The sequence below is a fragment of the Phoca vitulina genome, unplaced genomic scaffold (assembly GCF_004348235.1).
Source record: "Phoca vitulina isolate PV1807 unplaced genomic scaffold, GSC_HSeal_1.0 scaffold7, whole genome shotgun sequence".
NCBI classification, from domain to species: Eukaryota; Metazoa; Chordata; class Mammalia; order Carnivora; family Phocidae; genus Phoca; species Phoca vitulina.
Window position 1 is genome coordinate 45,934,947 of NW_022589710.1, and position 20,668 is coordinate 45,955,614.

General features: G+C 38.4%; 1 protein-coding gene across 18 annotated transcripts in view; it reads left to right on the plus strand.

Annotated features, from left to right (window-relative positions):
* TTLL5 (tubulin tyrosine ligase like 5) overlaps nucleotides 1-20,668 on the plus strand; it is a 274,403-nt gene that overhangs the window by 1,603 nt on the left and 252,132 nt on the right. For 13 of the 18 annotated variants that reach the window (XR_004299582.1, XR_004299581.1, XR_004299583.1 and 10 more), the window contains exons 3-5: nucleotides 5,530-5,636; nucleotides 16,918-17,000; nucleotides 18,392-18,498. Coding sequence is in view for 11 of the 18 variants with exons in the window: in XM_032405621.1 (XP_032261512.1) it covers nucleotides 5,530-5,636; nucleotides 16,918-17,000; nucleotides 18,392-18,498 (297 nt within the window). In the remaining 7 variants the exon portion in view is untranslated. Of the gene's footprint in view, nucleotides 1-5,529; nucleotides 5,637-16,917; nucleotides 17,001-18,391; nucleotides 18,499-20,668 lie in introns of those variants that run through there. The other 5 variants (XM_032405636.1, XM_032405633.1, XM_032405630.1 and 2 more) reach the window with 4 other exon arrangements.

The window sequence follows — 20,668 nt, forward strand, 5'->3', positions numbered from 1 at the left end:
TCTTTTACTTATACCTTCTTTTACGCTCTCCTTCCTTTGGTGCAGTCTGACTCTGGTTTTAGTTTCTATCCATGATCTAATCCAAGATTTTATGAATTGGTCACCTTCAGCTATCTGAAATGAGAGAAGGCTCTGTTTCTGAGCTCATGAGTGAACATTGGCTCTAGATACTGCTTTGTGAACTCTTGATTGGTGCTCCTAACATAGGAGATTTTTAAATTTGTAGATATTAAAGCCAAGGAGGTCTCCAAACTCTATGAGATAGGTTATGTTATTTTCTCAAAAGCCTTTACAATGATAGAATGATAGTATATAGAGAGGTCAAGTAACTTACCAGAGTAACTGTGGGACAGTACATTAGAATTCTTTAACCCGTGCTGTGCTATTGAACCACATTGCTTTCCTGGGTTGTTTTAGTAAGAGTCAAGTTTCTTGATTTCTGGATTCTCATAACAATAAAAATGAACAGTGGTAATAAGTACAGCTTATCATTTAGCATAGATGATGATAAGGGCTTTAACTTGATGTATCTCATTTAATCTGAAAATGTTACTATTCTCACTTTAGTAAGCTCAGCCTCACAAAGATCGAAGAACTTTTTTAGGGACTCAGAGATAGTAAGTGATGGATTGAGATTCAGACCTAGTTTTCATGGATTTTGAGGCACTTTGCTATTTTGCCTCCTTTAACATTATTACTTGACACAGAGAACAAAGAGAGAGTCTGACTTAAAGTTAAGATTAGTTTTTAAGATTCTCTGTGAGTCCCCTTGGATATGTGTGTGCTATGTAACCTGAAAAGTGGGGATAGTATCTCCCAGGCTGTTCTGTAGGGGTATGGTTAAGATCAAAAGAATGATATGTATGAAGTTACTTTATAAATGATGAAGTACCATACAAATGTTAAGGCATTATTCTTACTGGCTTTAATATTGAATTTAAAGTGCATTTCTTATTATAAAGTAGAAGATTACATTATTTAATGTAACTAGAAAAAATTACTGAAGCATTCATAAAGCTTTGGGAAGGGCTTCTCATCACTCTTAGGTCATAGAAAATAAAAGATTTGACATTATATTTGGGTCAGTCTTATTCAGGATAATTAAATGGATAATTCCCTCTGGTCACTTTATCTTCTTGTGACTTTTTGCTTTCTGTGTGCTGCGTCTTACCTATTTCACAAAATTTTTAACTTCTGCGAGCATCAGTCTAATTTCAAGATCATTCTTTTACTTCATGACTACATATTAGTGGGCTTATGAGTTGGGTCTGATGAGTATTAGGTTGAACTCTATGAAATTGCTGTTTTAGTAGGTTAAAAATAGTCAAATATTGACAATTTCAGATTTTCAACCTAATATTGCAGTGGGTACTTGGTAAATACTTGCCAACTGAGTGACCAACTGAATGAATGAATAAATGGAGACTTTATGCTTTAGATCACCTTAGAGCAGGGGTTCTTAACTTTTTTTATGCCATATATTCCTTATCAGAATAATATTTTTAGGTGCTTAAAATACATATCATTGCGAATAGTACCAATTACATTGAAATGCAGTTATTAAGATTAAAAAAAACCCACACTTGTGATATAGTAATATGTGCTTTTTAATTAGTGCATTAAACCACAAGATTATTCATCTAAAACATGGGAAAGTTAAATTTTATTTTCTAAAGGCAGCAGCATGAAGATTGTTTTTGCTGTTTGCATAAGCTCATCACCCTGTGGGGTAGTCTTTTTTTTTTTTTTTTCTTTTAAGATTTATCTGTCCATTTTAAAGAAAGGGGGGAGCGGAGGGAGAGGGAGAGAGAGTCTCAAGCAGATGAGACTATGCTGAGTGCGGAGCCTGACTCGGGACTCGATCTTACCACCCTGAGACCACTACTTGAGCCGAAACCAAGAGTTGGACGCTCAACCGACTGTGCCACCCAGGCGCCCCGACCCTGTGGGGGTAGTCTCTGATTAGCACTTATAAGTGGGGAATATTGGGAAGCATCACAGGTGTCTGGACCACCACTTGGCATTCACCATTTGGCTGCTGAATGATTGCTTAGGAGGAGAGCTGCCAAATTGTTGTCCAGCCTCATCACGCCAGATGAGGAAGATTGTGACCACAGGTGATCTAGTGGCAAGTTTAATAGCTACCATTAACTTAGAAGTAGTGGTAAATGTAAATGATATTTTGAGATATCTGCAACAACTGTAATATGGTGTAAAAAAATCTATAGTTTCAGACAGACTCAAAGGCACAGATAATGCGTTGTTGCCTATATTCATAATTGAGAAATGGCTAAATTTCTAGTAGAAGTTACTGAACTTACGGGTGTAATTCCCTACTCCAATCCAAACTCATGGATTTTTTTGCCCTTCCTTTCAGACTCCTGTTGACTTTTGACTGTTAATGTTTCATCGGCTCCTGTCTTGTCTATCAGACACTTAGTATATACATTAGTAATCTTAAGTCTATCTTGTTTACACTTGGAGTAATATGCTTACATTTTTAAAGTTTTGGAAGTTATAAGGCCTTAAATCATCTAAGGATGTTGATGTGATCCAAAGATGTATCTCCATGGGCATCTGCTAGATCTGCTCAGATCCCAAGGCTGTATTCAAGTGTTAATGCCCGGCGATCCTGGTCTTCAGGGCTAGAAACTGTCCAGGAAATCCTTGTTTTGCACTGCATTATTTCAAATACTAAATTTAAAAGGGCTCTTTTTCTATATTTTGCTAGTGGATCCCAAATACAAATTTATATATAGATGTGGAAAGATTTGATATAAGGTTTATTCAGGCCCTAAAAAAATAATTTCAATTCCTATCATAAAAGTCAGCTTTATAGCAGTTCATGAACATATACATGGGGAAAAAAAGGTAATCAACAAATGATTATACAGTGAGCACTACAGGAGTTCAGAGACGGAAGGCATCATCACTGTGGGCTGGAGGAGCTGGGGGAAGGCTCCATGGGGGTGGTGAGATGTCCTGGGCCTAAGTGTGGGATCAAATGGACGGAAGTGGGGAAAGCATTTCCAGCAGGGCCATTGGTATGAATTAGGCCTCGAAGCTTTGAGTTATGTAGGCTAGGTCCCAGGAGTGAATAATATATATATGCCTCATGAAATTGCTTCTTAAGAACCAAAACGTTGTTAGGCTTTCATTAAAGTGAACCTTAAAACTGTTCTACTTTGGTAATCAAGCATCCAAGTCTTGAGTTCATTCACGCCTATAAGAGCATGTTTTTAAAAATATATACCAGTTTCTGGTGTGAATGAAAATTTAAAGTCCCAATTTTCAGTCTCACCATTTTGAATCTTTTGCCTTTAGCACCCCCTGGTGGGAGCATGCTTTTAATGACAACGTAGCATCTGCCTTAAGTGTGTTTTAGTTGACCATACTGAATTCATAATGTGTCTACCACCTCTTTTATCTTTTCATAGGTTGTAGGTGGAAGGATTTCTCTGGCAGGGATTTGGCTTTCCACAAATAGCACAGCTAGGGCCTGGCTCTTCTCAGCCGTATATCTGTTTATTGTGTTCCTGACCCTTATCAGGCGTTTTAACTTGTAAGCAGTAATCCATTGTTTGTAAGTGGGAAGGCACAGTGGTGCCAGTTTGTAGCTAGTGCTAGATTGACAAGGAACTTGGGATAATTTCCAGAGTTTCTGTCTAAGACTTTGCAGTTTAGGCTGCCTATTTTTTCTCTACCCTCTGACTTAGAAATATAGTGGGAAAATTATAGTTGGAAAAGATCCTGGGAATTTTCTGGACCCCTGCCTACATTTTACAGGTGTTTAAGATTAAAAAGCAAGCAAACCATGAAAAAATATCCTTCTTGCTAAAAAGTGCCCCTGATGAATACCTTTTCTCACAAATGGGCACTATTACCCACGTCAAAAAGCAGGAACAGTAGTAAGCATCCACATTCCAGTTCTAGAAAACAGGAAATGAACTAGGTATGGTGTTCTTTGCTTTTCCTCACTAAAACACTTCGGCGGCTCATCCCAAGTCTCAAGGCTGCCTCACTTCTCAGATTGGTAGCCTGGAAGCCTGTGCATTCAAAACGGGGATCTTTTTAAACTTGGGTTGAGGGGGTCTCACTAGGCCCTGAGATTGGTAGTATGACCTTTTTTTAAGGGATGTGGTCATGTGAGTTTTTGAGAGCAGCCCAAATTTTGGCTAACTGGATCTTATTCTATTTAAAGAATTGATTAGTATAGGTTCCCAAAGGGTTGGGTTTAAGGTGTTCTGTATACAGAACATCACTGAAATGTGATTAGGGAGATGGAAGGGTAGAAAGAGCGCAGGCAGGCACTTGGGTTCAGATACCTGTTCCCTTACTTAACCAGATATATGATCTTGAGCGAATCACTTACCCTCTCTGAGACACCTTTTTTTTAGTTCATAGTGTGGGCAAGAGGATTAAGTGAGATAACATGTGAAAGCTCTTACTTTAATTCCTGGCACATAGTAGGGTCTCAGGTCGTCTCTTTCCCTTCTGACTCCCTGGCACTAAGGAGGTTGAAGATTTTCCTAATCTGTGAGTAAGTACACATCTGTCTAAGATTGATTAAACAGAGATTTCCTGAGGATAGGGTAAGAGAGTAAAGTCAGAGGTCCTTTTCTGGAGAAAAATTGTTCCATTTAGTATAGGCTTGCTTTAAAATATGTGGTTTTAATTGGAGCACTTGTATTAACTTGTATTAATTTTGGGTTCCTAGCTCAGAATCTTAGGATGGGTTATCAAATTGGCTTAAAAAGGGACGATAGGGTGTAAAAGGGTGTATAAATTATTGTGAATGCGATATATTAGTTAGGATTCTTTATGTTTGCTGGGGGTTAAAACATAACTTGTCCTAAATAATAAAGGGAATTTTTAAATTTTATTTTAAATTTTATTTTAAAGATTTTTTTCCCACTGTCCCCCATAAAGGGAATTTATTAACTCCTATTTAGGAAAGGCTTGATTCTGCAACTCCACATTTGCCTCTCAGGATCTCATTTTTCTCATTCTTCCAGTGGGGTTCCCACTGACTTCCTCCTTTACCTGTAGTTCCAGGCTTTCCTTTCAAGGTCACAAAATGACAGTTGAACTTACATACCTCATTCTCTTATACCATTCTCTTATACCATTCTCTTATACCATCGCTTATAGCAGCGACAGGAAGAGGCCATCTCTCCTGTCGCTGCTATAGAAGAGAAAGAAAGCACCTCTTTTCTCAGAGGGTCTCACAACATATCTTCTGACACCCCCTGGCTACAGTGCTCATTCCTGATCCACTAACTAGAACTGAGGGGTGGAAGGCCCCGATTGGCTGAGGCCAATCAAAGCCCATCCCTGCAGCAGGGATGGAGTTAATCTTAACTAGACCCCATGGCTAAGCATGGGAGCTGAATGGTTTCCCATAGGACATTTGGGATTCTTGTTCTAGGAGGAGGGAAAGTTGCCAAGCGGCAAACCACAGTGATCTGCTTCAGTCTTAATTCAGATTCTGAGCTGTCAATTAATAAAAGCCTTTTGTTACGGCTGTAGGGATCATCCGTGTATCATGTGGACTGGAGGCTGCCGGAGAATTCCAGTTTTGGTGTTCCATGCTGAGGCTATTCTGACAAAGGACAACAATATTCGAGTAATTGGAGGTAGGTGTGGCCTCCCCCATGGCGGGCAGGGCTGGGCATGGCCCCGGTAACCTCGTCTTACAGAAGTTGATATCACATGTAAATAGGAAAAGGGCCTTGGTCATGAGAAAAATCTCATGATTTTTTTTATACTTCAGGACTATTTGGAATTTCTTAAATTTTCTGCATCTTAAATTGCTTTTCTTTTTTGAATTTTTTCCTTCAAAATTATGTGTGCATGTGTTACTGTTATTTTTTATGATGAAAGACAACAAAATGTACCCTTTTAAACATTTTAGAGTGTATACCTAAGTGGCATTTAGTACAAGTCACAGTGTTGTACAACCCACACCACTGTCTAGTTCCAGAACGTTTTCATCATCCTAAAATAAACCCCATTTCCGTTAAGCAGTCACTCCCTATGAGCCCTTACCCCAGCTCATAGTAACTGCTCATCTACTTTCTGTCTCTTTCAATTTGCATGTTCTGGATATTTCATACAAATGTACTCATATAATATGTAGTCTTTTGTGTCTGGCTTTTTTCACTTAGCATAATGTGTTCAAGGTCCATCCATGTTGTAACATATATCAGTACTTCGTTCCTTTTCATGGAGTACCATATTTTGTTTATCCATTCACCAGTTGATTGATCGGTTGCTGGTTGTTTCCACCTTTTGGCTATTGTGAATAGTGCTGCTCTGAAGATTCACATACAAGGTTTTGTTTGAACACCTGTTTTTAATTCTTTTGGGTCTCTACTTAGGAATGGAATTGCTAGGTCTTTTGGTAATTCTATGTTTAACTTATTACAGAGCTGCCAAGGGATAGAATAGTGACTGCACAATTCTACATTCCCACCAACAATGTAGGAGAGTTCCATTTTCTCCACATCCTCACTGACATTTGTTATTTTCTGTTCTTTAAATTATAGCTCTCCTAGTGGGTGTGAAGTGGTATCTTATTGTGGTTTCGATGTTCATTTCCCTAATGACTGATGACATTGAGCATCTTTTCATGTGCTTCTTGGTTATTTGTATATCTTCTTTAGAGAAATGTCTAGTCAAAGCCTTTGCCTATTTTTTTTTTTTTTAATAGGCTCCACATCCAGCATGGAGCCCAATGCAGGTTTGAATTCCTGATCCTTAGATCAAGACCTGAGTGAGCTAAGATCAAGAGTCGGATGCTTAACTAGCTGAGCCACCCAGGCACCCTGCCTTTATCTGTTTTTGAGTTGGGTTGTTTGACTTTTTGTTGTTGAGTTAGAAGAGTTCTTTATGCATTCTGGATACTAGACTCTTATCAGATATATGATTTCCAAATTCTTTTTCCTATTCTCTGATTTGTCTTTTTACTCTCTTGATAGTGTTCTCTCATAAGCAAAAGTTTTTCATTTTGATGACTTGCAGTTTATTTCTTCTTTTGTTGCTTATGCTTTTGGTGTCATATCTAAGGAACCATTGCCTAATCTAAGGTCATAATCCTTATGCTTTCTGCTAAGTTTTATAGGTTAAGTGCTTACATTTAGAGCTAAACGGTCTTTGATCCATTTTGAGTTAATTTTTTTATATAGTGTGAGGTAAGGGTCCACCTTCATTCTTTTGCATGTGAATATCCAATTGTCCTGGCATGATTAGTTGGAGACACTATTCTTTCCCTATTGAATAGTCTTGGCGCTGTCATTGGAAATCAGTTGACTTGGATGTATGGTTTTATTTCTAGATTCTTTTTTTTTTTAAAGATTTTTATTTATTTATTTGACAGAGGGAGAGACAGCGAGAGAGGGAACACAAGCAGGGGGAGTGGGAGAGGGAGAAGCAGGCTTCCCGCTGAGCAGGGAGCCCGATACGGGGTTTGATCCCAGGACCCTGAGATCATGACCCAAGCCAAAGGCAGACGCTTAATGACTGAGCCACCCAGGTGCCCCTTTATTTCTAGACTCTTAATATCCCATTTATCTTTATGTTTATCTTTATATCAGTGCCACATTGTTTTGATTACTATACCTTTGTACTAAGTTTTAAAATTGGGTTGTTGAGTCCTTTAACTTTATTCTCCTTTATCAAGATTTTTTTGGCTATTTAGGATCCCTTGCAATTCCATATGAATTTTGGGATCAGCTTTTTCATTTGTGCAAAAAGGGTGTTGGGCTTGTGATGGGGAGTATATTGCCGTCTTAGTATTAAGTCTTCCAGTCTGTAAACATGGGATGTCTTGTCATTTATTTAGATCATCTTTAATTTCTTTAGCAATGTTTTGTAGTTTTCAGTGTGTAAGTTTTAGAGTTCCTTGGTTAACTTTATTCCTAATTATTTTATTCTCTTTGATGCTACCATAAATGGAATTGTTTTTTCAATTTCATTTTTGGGTTCATTGCCAGTGTGCATAAATACAGCTGATTTTTATATGTTGATCTTGGATCCTGAAACCTTGCTGAACTCATTTATTAGCTCTAATAGTTTGTGTGTGTGTGTGTGTGTGTGTGTGTGTGTGTGTGTGTGTATTCTTTAGCATTGTCTGTATATAAGATTATGTCATCTGCATGTAGAGATTTTACTTCTTCCTTTCCAACCTGGATGCCTTTTATTTCTTTTTCTTACCTAATTGCTCTGGCTAGAACTTCCAGTACAATGTCAAATAGAAGTGGTAAAAGTGGGCATCTTTCTCTTTCTTGTTTCTGATCTTAGAGGGAAAGCTTTCAGTCTTTCACTGCTCAGTATGATGTTAGCTGTGGGTTTTTCATAATGCCCTTTATCATGTTCAGAAAGTTTCCTTCTATTCCTTTGGTGTTTTTATCATGCAAGGGTGTTGGATTTTGTTAAATGCTTTGTCTGCATTAGTTGAGATTTTTTTCTTCATTCTATTAATGTGGTATATTACACTGATTGACTTGTATGTTGAACCATACTTGCATTCCTGAGATAAATCCCACTTGGTCATGGTATAATCCTTTTAATATGCTGCTTGATTTGGTTTGCTGTTATTTTTTTGAGGGTATTTGCATCTGTACTCATAAGGGATTTTGATCTGTAGTTTTCTTGTGATGTCTTTATCTGGATTTGGTATCAGACTAATGCTGGCCTTATATAATGTGTTCCCTCCTCTTCTTTGGAAGAGTTTGAGAAGGATTGGTGTTAATTCTTTAACTGTTTGATAGAATTCACCAGTGAATCCATGTAGTCTGGGCTTTTCTTTATTGGGAGGTTTTTGATTACTGATTCAACCTCTACTTGTTATATGTCTATTCATATTTTGTATTTTGTATTGACACAATTTTGGTAGTTTGTGTGTTTTTAGTTTTTGTCCATTTAGTTTATCTAATTTCTTGGCATATAATTATTCTTAGTATTCTTTTATTTATTTGTTTTTCATAGTATTCTTATGTAATCCTTTTTATTTCTGTAAGGTCAGTAGTAATGTCCCCATTTCATTTCTCATTTTAGTAATTTGCATCTTTTCTCTTTTTTTCTTAGTCTAACTAAAGGTTTGTCAATTTTGATCATTTTAAAGAGCCAACTTCTAATTTTGCTTATTTTTTCTGTTGTTTTTTATCCTCAATTTCGTTTATCTCTAATCTGTGATATTAAGCAGTGCTCTGAATTCTAGGTTAGCCTGTAGCTATCTCAGAGGTTACAGTACCCTGGATCTGAACTGCTGTGTGATAAGTGGGGCAAATCACTTAAACTCTCTCAACCTGTTTTAGTATTAGTTAGGTGGAGATAATAGCTATTTTGCAGGCATTGTAAGAATTAATGAGATCATTTAATATTTGGCATATAGTGGGCACTCAAAATTTGTGCTGTTTACTCTACTTGTTGAATAGGATCTGTTCTACTTTGAAATGACTTTAAGGTCTGTTCTTGCCCCATAATAAGGCAGGAGTTCAGAGGACAGTGAACACCTGCTTCTGGGATTTGAATCCTTCCTCCCCAAGGGTCGTGTTCTAATCCCTTCAGCAAGTTGCTAGGTTACCACTTAAAGGGATATGGTTCATTCATGTTCTCTGAATTTGGAGGAACTGAAGATTTGCTTACATTTGCAAAGAAACTTCCTCTCAATATAATTGGAGTCAAACATCAAAGGTGGGTAAAAACAACAGAAGTAGATAATCTCCCCCAAACATACTTCTTTTGGTCTGCTTGTCACATAAATGAATCTCTGTATTCCATGGCAATAAGCAGACTTTTTTAGAGTACCTAACATTTATTAGAAATTAGTATCCATCAGTGTTGTCATCCTGTTGTTCAAGCAGTCCCTGTGTTTTTAGAACTTAAGTGTCTTTTTTTCCCTTTACACATTCTTGTGATTAAAGAAAAAGCCACTGAACTTTTTTCTCAAACTTTGTTTTTGAATTTTCTGTATCTTTCTGATTCTTTGAGGTTTCATAATTTTCTAGACCCTCCTTTATGAAAAGAACAATTTTTAAAAAAGATTTACTTATTTATTTTAGAGAGAGAGAGTGCAAATGGGGAAGGGCAGAGGCGGGGAGAGAGAGAGAGAGAATCTCCAGCAGACTCCCCACTGAGCACAGAGCCTGACGTGGGGCTCTATCCCAGGACCTTGAGATCATGACCTGAGCCAGAGTCAGATGCTTCACCAACTGAGCCATCCAGGCGCCCCTGAAAAGAACAATTAGAATGAGTGTTTCCTAGGTGCTGCGTCAGATTTCTGAATTGTTAAATACTCTGGGTCTTTTTTTTTTTTTTTCCCCTCCTCTCTCAAATAGCTGACATACATCTGCTCAGATCATAATCCTGTGTTTAAATCCCCTTGAGAAGTGTTTCTGGGGCACTAGTTATCTTCTGCTGATCTTAGAGTGTTAGATGCCAGCCTTGTTTTTTCTGTTATCTGTTAAATGTTTCATTGAATTTACTGTTAATATTTTTGGTACAGTATGATTTCGTATGCTTTATTTGTGAAATATTCCAGAAATATATTTTTTCCTTACTATCTCCATATTTTCTTCAAAATTGCATATACTTTGAACATGTAAATGGGATTGCATTTTAGAGACGAGAGATAATTTCAGTTTAAGGTAATCTGTTCCTAGAAAGAAACATCATTTTATAATTTGCCTCTAAATGTATCAGCTTTGTAAGTTTGCATTTGTGTAGGCTAGCACTGTCCAATAGAAATATGATACAAGCTAGATATGTAAGTTTTCCAGTGGCCTTATTTTAAAAAGTTAATAGAAATAGGGACACCTGGTGGCTCAGTCGGGTAAGCATCTGCCTTTGGCTTGGTCATGATCCCAGCATCCTGGGATCAAGTCCTACATCGGGCTCCTTGCTCAGTGGGGAGCCTGCTTCTCCCTCTGCCTCTACCCCTCCCCACTGCTTGCGCTCTCTCTCTCTGACAAATAATAAATAAAATCTTAAAAAAAAAATACGTGAAATTAGTTTTAATAATATATTTTATTTAATCCAAAATATCACTTCCACATTTACTCAATATAGAAAAATTCATTAAGATATTTGACATCTAGGGGCACCTGGGTGGCTCAGTCAGTTAAGCATCTGCCTTTGGCTCAGGTCATGATCCTGGGGTCTTGGGATCGAGCCCCACAGAGGGCTCCCTGCTCAGCGGGGAGCCTGCTTCTCCTCTCCCTCTGTCCTTCCCCCCCCCCCACCCCCCATGCTCTCGTTCTTGCTCTCTGTCTCTCTCTCTCTCAAATAAATAAATAAATAAAATCTTAAAAGAAAGATATTTGACATCTAGTATATATTTTACACTATAAGTGTAAAATCTCTGTGGTACAAAATTTTCATCGAAAGTTTTTAATCTGTATTTAGATTTTACAAGTATTGTAGTTGAAAAAGTAAATTCATATGTTCAGGTTGTTCCAAACAAGTTTTCCAAATAGTGAATCAAGTGTCAGTTTTCAAATTTAAATTTAAATTAATAAAGTTAAAATTAAAAATTCAGTTCCTTGGTCACACTAGTTAACATTTCTTTTTCTTTTTTTTTTTAGAGAAGAGAGAGAGAGAGAGGTAGGGAGGGAGGGACAGAGGGAAAATCTCAGGCAGGCTCCACATCCAGGGCTGAGCCCCATACAAGGCTGATCTGACGACCCTGACATTATGATATAAACCGAAATCAAGAGTCAGACACTTAACCGACTGAGCCACCCAGGCGCGCCCCACACTAGTTACGTTTCAGGTGCTCGGTAGTTACACGTGGCTAGCGACTACCATATTCAACAGTACAGGTATAGACCTCATTTTCTGACAGTAAGGCAAAGCTACACTGTATTGCCATTGAAAGGGTTATTCTTATATTCTAAAAGTAAAAAAAAAAAGTCCGTTTTATCTTCATTCTAGTTTCCCAGGCTATTTTTGTCCAAACCTCTTAGGGCATGTCATCACTCCCTAGGTGCTTCTGTGCTGACAGATTATTGGTTTCTTGTTTTAATTTGCTCTTTTGCTGCCAGTCTTGGAATTTGCCAGGAGTCCTAGCACTTTAGGTTGCCTCCTGATGCACACAGGAGTGGTTGGAAAAGAGGAAATTCTGTAGTCTCATGGTAGAATGGATGCAGTGCATATTCAGAGGCTCAGATCGCAGATGTTTGGCAGTTTGCTAGTAGGACCAATACCACGCCCTGCTTCTTGTTTTTATATGGAAGGAAGTACGGATAAGGTGGTTATTTCTTGGGCAGTGGGACTGGTTCAGTTTATAGTTGCAAGCCTCCATTTGACTCTTGCCATGGGAGCAGAGCCCAGGGTTGCCAGGTCTTTCAAGTGAAGCCCAGAAATTGAGATTTTTATATGAATTCTTTCAATTTTAAAAGATTAGTGACTAATTCAGTTTTATGTTTAAAACACCACAAAGAATGAACAAACCATGTCTGCAGGCTGGACTTGGCCCTTGGGTCACCAGTTTATAACTGGTTATCAGCATTATTGGACACAGAATATGAATGTGAGTTAAAATCCCCAGCAATCACACTTGCTTTATGTCATTCCACCCTGTCTTTCTTGCACTCCCCTTTTGGAACATGCGCAATGTATCAGAGTTGGGTTATAGTTAGTTGGTATGGATTAGAAGCAGTTGGTTGCTGCTTACTACTTACACACTGTGAGGATTGTGTCATTGAGTGCAGTGATGATTGCATTTTTCTTCTATGTTAGGAAAAGTAGGAGAAAGTATTAATAGCATTTTTGTTTTTAAATTTGCTATATAAAATGCATAATTTACATATGATATTATGTATTAATAGCTATTTTACCACATATTTACTTTTTTTTTTATAATTTTTAATATTTTTAAAAAAATTTTTTACTATGAGCACTGGGTGTTATATGCAACTAATGAATCATTGAGCACTATACCTGAGACTAAGGATCTACTATATGTTGGCTAATTTAAATAAAAAAAGAAAAAAATTTTTACTATGTAGCAACAAGTGTTCTAAAAGTTATACGCATATTAACTGATGTAGTGCTTACAACTACCCCATGAGGTAAGTACCTTTATTATCAACACCATTTGACAAGGGGGGGAAATTGACCATAGAGAAATAATTTACTCACGATTACAGGCAGGAAGTGGTAGAGCCTGGATTTAAGCCCTTGGCAGTTCCACTTATCATTTCCCCTTCCTCCCTAGTCCTCAGCTAATCACTCTCTGTTTTTCTGCATGCCTTAGTGACTCCCTTCCCCAGGGCCTGGTACTGCGAGGCGAGCGTTGCAGAACAGGCGTGGAATCAGGCACACTTCTGGTCTCCAGCATGGATGATGCTTTGGCTTTTACATGTGCAGAAATGGATATGTTGGCGATCACAGTTATCATAATGAAGAGACCTGACTTTCTTTCACTTCCTAAACATTCAATCTAAAAAAATTAAAAACCTTTTGACAAGCTCTAAGAATAGTACTTTCGTTGAATGGATGTGCTCACCAACTGTTAATGTTTTGTCATGTTTCTTGTCATTTGAGAATTAGTTCAAATACTTTGTACCTTAATGCTTTCTTCAGCAGTGTTGCCTAAGCACAAGGGCATCCTGTGTAGAACCACAGTACTGAGATGACACTCAGAAGGTCTGCCGTTGGTAAAATACTCTAGTATATGGTGCTTATGCACATTTCCCCAGTTGTTCCAGTTTTGACCTTTATAGCTGTTATTATTTTTCTAAAATCTAAGACTAAATCAAAGATTGTATATAGTTTTCGTATTTCTCTTCTAATTTCCCAGACTTTGTGTGTGTCTGTGTGTGTCTTTCATGGCACTGACATTTTTAGAGATTTCAAGACTAGTTGCTTTGCAGATGTCCTTAAGTTTGGGCTTGTCTGATTGTTTCTATGTGTTTAGGTTCAGGTTTAAAAATTTTGTAATACTATCACGTAGTGCAGTTGTATCCTCAGTGTATCACATTAGGAAGGATGGGATATTATTGTATTGCGTTATTGGTGATGGCAGATTTCTCATTGAGATAATGTTCACCAGATTACTTCATCGGAGGGGTGCCTTTCTCCTTTGTTACAAGCATTCTCTGGAATGATGTTTGGAGATGCATGAATATTCTGTTTCCCAATAGTCTCTCACCCATTGGTATCCATTGATTTTAGTCTGAACTAAAATGAACTTTAGTCTGAACTTTTACGGTTTTTGTAAAATGCTGATTTTCTTTTTCTTTCCTTCTACATTTATTAGCTGGATTTTCTGTAAAGAAGAGCTTTCCCTTCTATGGGAGGCAGAATAATGGTCCTCGCCAAGATGTCTACCTTCTAATCCCCAGAACCTGTGAAAATGTTACCTGACATGGCAATGGAAAATTGAGGTTGTAGGTGGAATTAAGGTTGCTAATCAGCTAACCTTAATCACAAGGGTCCTTTAAAGTAGGAGGAGGCAGGGCACCTGGGTGGCTCAGTCGGTTAAGTGTCTGCCTTCTGCTCAGGTCATGATCCTAGGGTCCTGGGATCAAGTCCCCCATCGGGCTCCCTGTTCAGCAGGGGGCCTGCTTCTCCCTCTCCCTGCCGCTCTCCCTGCTTGTGCTCTCTCTCTCTGTCAAATAAATAAATAAAATCTTAAAAAAAAAATAAAGTAGAAGTTCTGGAGGCAGACGAGGAGTCAGATGGATGCTATGTGAGAAGGACTAGACCCACTGTTGCTGGCTTTGAAAATAGAGGAAGGAGACAATAAGCCATGGAATGAGGGCAGCCTCTAGAAGCTGAAAAAGGAAAAGAGCCTATAGAAAAGAATGCAGCCCTGCTCTTGCCTTGATGACACCTGGGTCAGACTCCTGACCTACAGAAATAATCAGACAATGAATTTGTGTTGGTTAAGGCGCTAAGTGTGTGGTAGTTTATTTTAGCAGCGATAGAAAACCATTGTACCTTCTTACCTTCTTATCAGTGTGTGGACTCATTAGTAAGGGCATTATAGTCTCTCTCTGTCATATTCATGTTTATGTTGAAATTGTCTTAAATTTGGCCACTGAGATCTTTGTGACAGGTTCCCTATCCAGAAAGTGAGCACTTTCTTCCTTTTTGGCAGAGCAAAATATTGCTTTCCCTCCCCACCTTGGAGTCAGAACACCAACTCTTAAGCAGTGCACTGTTTCTTACATTCTACTCTGGGCCGAAGCAAACACCTAGGATCCTAAACTATTTTTTTCTTACAACAGTATTGCAAAGGCAACATAATAGTGATTGATGATTGGGGAAACCCTGTAACTGGACTTTAGAAGTTTGCCACAAGAATGAGAAGTATGGAGTGTCTGGCCTTTTCATTCCAATCTTCCTGTGTCTGCTTTGCATGGTGTTCCTGCCAGGACTGGGCAAGTAGCAGCAGGGATTTATGAATATTTTCACATAAATTCATAAAAAGGTGTGCTTCTCTTTGACTGTAGAGGCTGAATTTTGTTCTAAGGCCTGTTCATAAGTTTCTGTATTATTCTTATTCAGAAAGTATTCAATATGTGGTCCTTTAAAAAAATTATTCTGCAGATGGGGCGCCTGGCTGGCTCAGTCAGTGGAGCATGTGACTCTTGATCTCAGGATCGTGAGTTTGAGCCCCACATTGGGCATAGAGATTACTTAATTAAAAAAAAATTTAGGGGCACCTGGATGGCTCAGTCAGTTGGGCGTCTGCCTTCTGCTCAGGTCATGGTCTTGGAGTCCTGGGATCTCGCTCCACGTTGGGTTCCCCGCGCAGTGGGGAGTCTGCTTCTCCCTCTTCCTCTGCCTCTCCCCCGCACCCTCGTGCTCCTGCGCAGGCACGTGTCCTCTCTCAAATAAATAAATAAATAAATAAATAAAGTCTTTAAAAAAATCTTTAAAAATAATTGTTCTGTAGAATTTTTAGCTAATTTTCTCAAACAATTTGTAGTGATGCATAGAAAGAGATTGCCTTTCATGGGCCAGACTAAATGTTAGTCTTTGGGGATATATAGAAATCTCACATGATTACAGACTTTTGTCTTAGGCAGAGGTGACTATGCTTACAGGGCCTGGCAGGAAACGTGAGTGGGTGAAGCACGGCGTGGGGACTGTGCTGAACTAGAGAATGGGGGCCTGTCCTGAAGGGAGCACTTGTGCTCCCCTCTCATGCTGTTTCTCTGTCTCTCAAATAAATAAGTAAATAAAATCTTTAAAAAAAAAAAAAAGGAGTCTTAAAAAAAAAAAAGAATCACTGGTAACCAGCATCACTGAACACAGAGGGCTATTTAGAGCAAGGGTTCTTAGCCTTTTTCTGCAGTGGACCAAATGTGCAATGGCGGTGTGGGGAAGCCTGTGGGTCTGTTCTTCAAATAGTGTGTTTTAAGTGTATAAAGAAATATATAGGATTATAAACAAAATCAATTGTATTGAAATAGAATTATCAAAATATTTCTTAAAAACTGAATTTGTGACATATATGCATTTTTATTTGTGCATTATATAACATGATCTAGTGGAAGGTGTGTTCACTAGCCATAACTTTTAAATATTGTGAGAAGTGATATTTTGAGATAACTGTAACAACAGTAAAATAATATTAAAATACCTGGCATGTACAGGTGGCAGGGTCACAGGCATTGCTAGCACTGCTCTGCTTTGTGCCTACTTTCGTAATTGAATGTAATGTTAAATTTCAACTAGAAGTGAAAACAGATGTCATTTTGTCCCCCATCCAGATGTCGTAACCCCCAGTGAATCTCAGGTTAAGAACCCTTGGCCCAAAGTAATCTGCAGCCTGCTTATAGTAGCATAAGGGGAGCAGTATATGTTCTTGAGTATAATTAAGCAAGCCACCATCGTACACTTTAGGTTTGTCTCTACAGTTAACTTTCTGGTTACTGAATTTGATTCTGTGTTTTTCTTTAGAACGTTATCATTTGTCTTACAAAATTGTGCGAACAGATAGTCGCCTGGTACGCAGCATTCTGACAGCCCATGGATTTCATGAAGTAAGCTCATTTTTACTATCTCACCTGATCTGCTCTAAAGCTGAAAATCCTAGCCACCTGACTACCAGTTAACAGGGCAGCTCTAGAAGGTACATGGGACCTATGCTTAGTGATAATGCAGAGCTTGCATTGAATTTTTGAGTGGCTTTATCAGTTTCTCCTTGAAATACATAGAAAACATTTTCACAGGATTTCTCTCTCTCTCTCTCCCTCCCTCTCTCTCTCCTCTTTCTCTCTTTTAAACAAAAAAAACCCCACACATTTTTCTTGCTATGATTTTAGGGTTGGGGTAGAGACAGAGTTGCCCATAAGGAATTGTCTGATACCTAATTAAGATTCTTTGATTGCAAGCAACACAAACAGATTCTGCCTACTTAAACCAAAAACAATTTGTGGGTAAGTTATACATAGTGTAGGTAGCAGAATCAGAGGAAGGGTTGAAAAGGCAGGCCTTTGGAAGGAGAGAGCCTCGGACAGTCTTAGGGATCTGGGAACAGGAATCAGGACTGTCTCCTCAAGGCACTCCTATAGAAGTGACTCAACTCCATTCATTGTCCTTGTGCCTTTCTTCACTGAAGAATCACATTCTGGAGATAGTATGACTGGTCCAGCTTGGGTCATGAATCTACTCCTTGCAAGGGGTGGGGTGGGTAGTGTGACTGGCAGTCTTTTAAAACCAAGTAGTATGTTATTCCCAAAGAAAATTGGGGAAATTGGGATATTGATATCAAAGGGACAGGCAAAAATGCTGGGCAGACTTACCCTGTAGATATTTTGAAATAATTAATAAAAGTCTGGTTGCTAGCCCCTTATCTTAGGTTGAGGTTTGAAATAGACATTTTGAGGACGTTCTGATACTAGTTTATATCCTGTCTTGCTGTTTTATCTCCAGGGCCTAACATGGTACGTATCCCATGATAGGCACCACGTACATAATTGTTGAATGAATAGACAAATGAATGTTATGAATGAATGAATGAATGAATGGAGGGATGATATTCTAAGTTAGTTTGCTACCACAAGGTTTTAGTTTTGATCAAGACTTTATACCCATCATCTGCAGGGACATAAGGACACTCTGAGAAGGGAGTTGTGGGGTTGAATCCTCTTCTCATACTTTGATATGCAAGAATGTTAAGAGACATCACAGACTTCTATAGAAGGATTCATTTATTCTACTTTTTGCATCTGGGATTTCCCCAACTGTCCCATTCTTTAAACTTGATCATCCCCGTGTTCTTTATACTCAGTTTTTATTTTATTAGGCTTACATACTAACTGGGCACCCACTGTGCTATGTAGGTGAAAAATCTCTATGGCCTTTCTTGCCGTCTCTCTTTTTGGAGAGGGGCTATCTCTGATGTTTTTTTAATCTTTTTATCTGCCCTCAGGTTCACCCAAGCAGCACTGACTATAACCTAATGTGGACAGGATCCCACCTGAAGCCCTTCTTACTTCGCACCCTCTCTGAAGCACAAAAGGTTAATCACTTTCCCAGGTAATGCTCTTATAGCTACTTTGCTCCATTTAAAGGTGCCTGACATTGGGCATGTAGCCAGCAGAGAAAATTAATGTCCTTAAAAAAAGAAGTCTGTGATATAGGACAGCAGTCTGCAAATCAAACTGAGGTGTTCACGTCCATAAGCATATATTATATGAAGCCTCTCCAAGGACTGTGTAGATATGGATGGTCCTAAAGGAGACTGTTTCTGGATTGCAAATACCGTAGGTTCTCTTTCTTAAAATTGAGCAGCTTGAGAGCCCTTCATATGGATAGGTTCTCCCTTCTCACCTCCTTTTTTCACAGTTACTATTTTCCCCTTTATAAAACAGTGGCCCACTTAGAATCTTAATATGGTGCATTGTCCTTGGGTGCAAACATTTCCAGGGTTCTAAACAAAAGTACCAAAAAAAAAAAAAAAGATATTGAATTGAATTCTGGTAATGACAAATTACCAGACAGGACAGTCATGGTGGTGATTTCTATTTCTTTACTTTTAATGGAACTAAAGGAGGACATAATCAGGTTGTGAGCTGATAGACTATTGATTTTAATTTTTAGTGATAGATCATCTTGTGACTTTCTGACACAGAACTAGGAAGCTGTTCAAAGACTTGAGTGTCATTGCGATAGAAAACTCCTTGCAATCACATTGTTAACGGCAGCCTAGAGAGGCAATGCTGCCTCGTGGCTAGAAGCATAGGCTCTGTAATCAATTACCTGGGCCCAGATCCCAGCTCTGCTGAGTGACCACCAAACATGACCTTTCTGAGCATCAGTTTCCTCATTGGTAAAAAGATGTTGCCAATGACACAGACTTCATGGGACTGTTGTGAGGGTTTAATCTATCAGGATCTAAGATGTTTAGAACAGTGCATGCCTGTCACATAGTAAACACTGTAGAAGTCTTAGCTACTGTTTTTGTGACCAGAGTTTCTTAGTATTTTCATCCATGAAAAAGAAAATAAGAATAAAATTGATGCTGAAACCCTACCTTATTCTGGCAGTCATACTCAACCATGGAGAGATAGATAGATGACCAACTCATCTGATGAAGAGAAGGAAGTCCAGTACAAATTTTTTTATTTGGTCAGTGGTTATGTTTTATTTTATTTCCAGGACTTACGTCCTACATAATATTCTTAGGTACTTAGGCTAACAGGTTTTATTTTCAGTTACCTTATATGCTTTTCTCATTTTTATCTAATGAAGTTTCTTTCTTGATTTTTCTTTTTTTTTTTTTTTAAGATTTTATTTATTTATTTGAGAGAGAGAATGAGAGAGAGAGAGCATGAGAGGGGGGAGGGTCAGAGGGAGAAGCAGGCTCCCTGCCGAGCAGGGAGCCCGATGCGGGACTCGATCCTGGGACTCCAGGATCATGACCTGAGCCGAAGGCAGTTGCTTAACCAACTGAGCCACCCAGGCGCCCTTTTCTTGATTTTTCAATTCTGTTGTCTTATATCTCGTCACCATGTGTAAGTACCTGGCCTGTGTCAAATAGTTTCTTCATAATTTGGGATAAACGTGTGTTTTGAGTCTTCATAACAAGTTCCAGTTTTATTTGATGTCTCAGCTTCATTTGCAGAGATTTTTAAACCTTATTTTAATTTAAACCAATTTAATTTAAACCAATTTAAACCTTATTTTCTCCCTCATTGTCTGGAAGATGTGGATTTGGTATTCTAAACGTGTGACTTGATGATTGAAGTGAATCAGATGCATCTATTTTCAACAGGCATTTAAAGAGTCCTTGAAATAGCCCACACTAGAGTCTGCATTCCAAATTCATGTTAGTAGTATATTCTTTATTTTAATAGTTTCTGAAATACTCCCGTAGGTGTATAGGAGTTCTCTCTCAGTTTATAGACTCATCAGTATTAATAAATTTGATCCTATCTTTTCTTGAGTGCTGCTTGAATGTACTACCCTTGCGTGTTCGAGCACATTAACAACCCGTTATTTAGGTGCACTGTGTCTCGTGGCTTCTGCTGTGTTTCTCCTGTTTGCATCCAAAGACTTGAACTCACATGCAAGAGGAATTCAAGGACTTCAAACATTTCCAATATGATTGTCAACTCTTTCTTTTTTTTTTTTAATAAGATTTTTTATTTATTTATTTGACAGAGAGAGACACAGCGAGAGAGGGAACACAAGCAGGGGGAGGGGG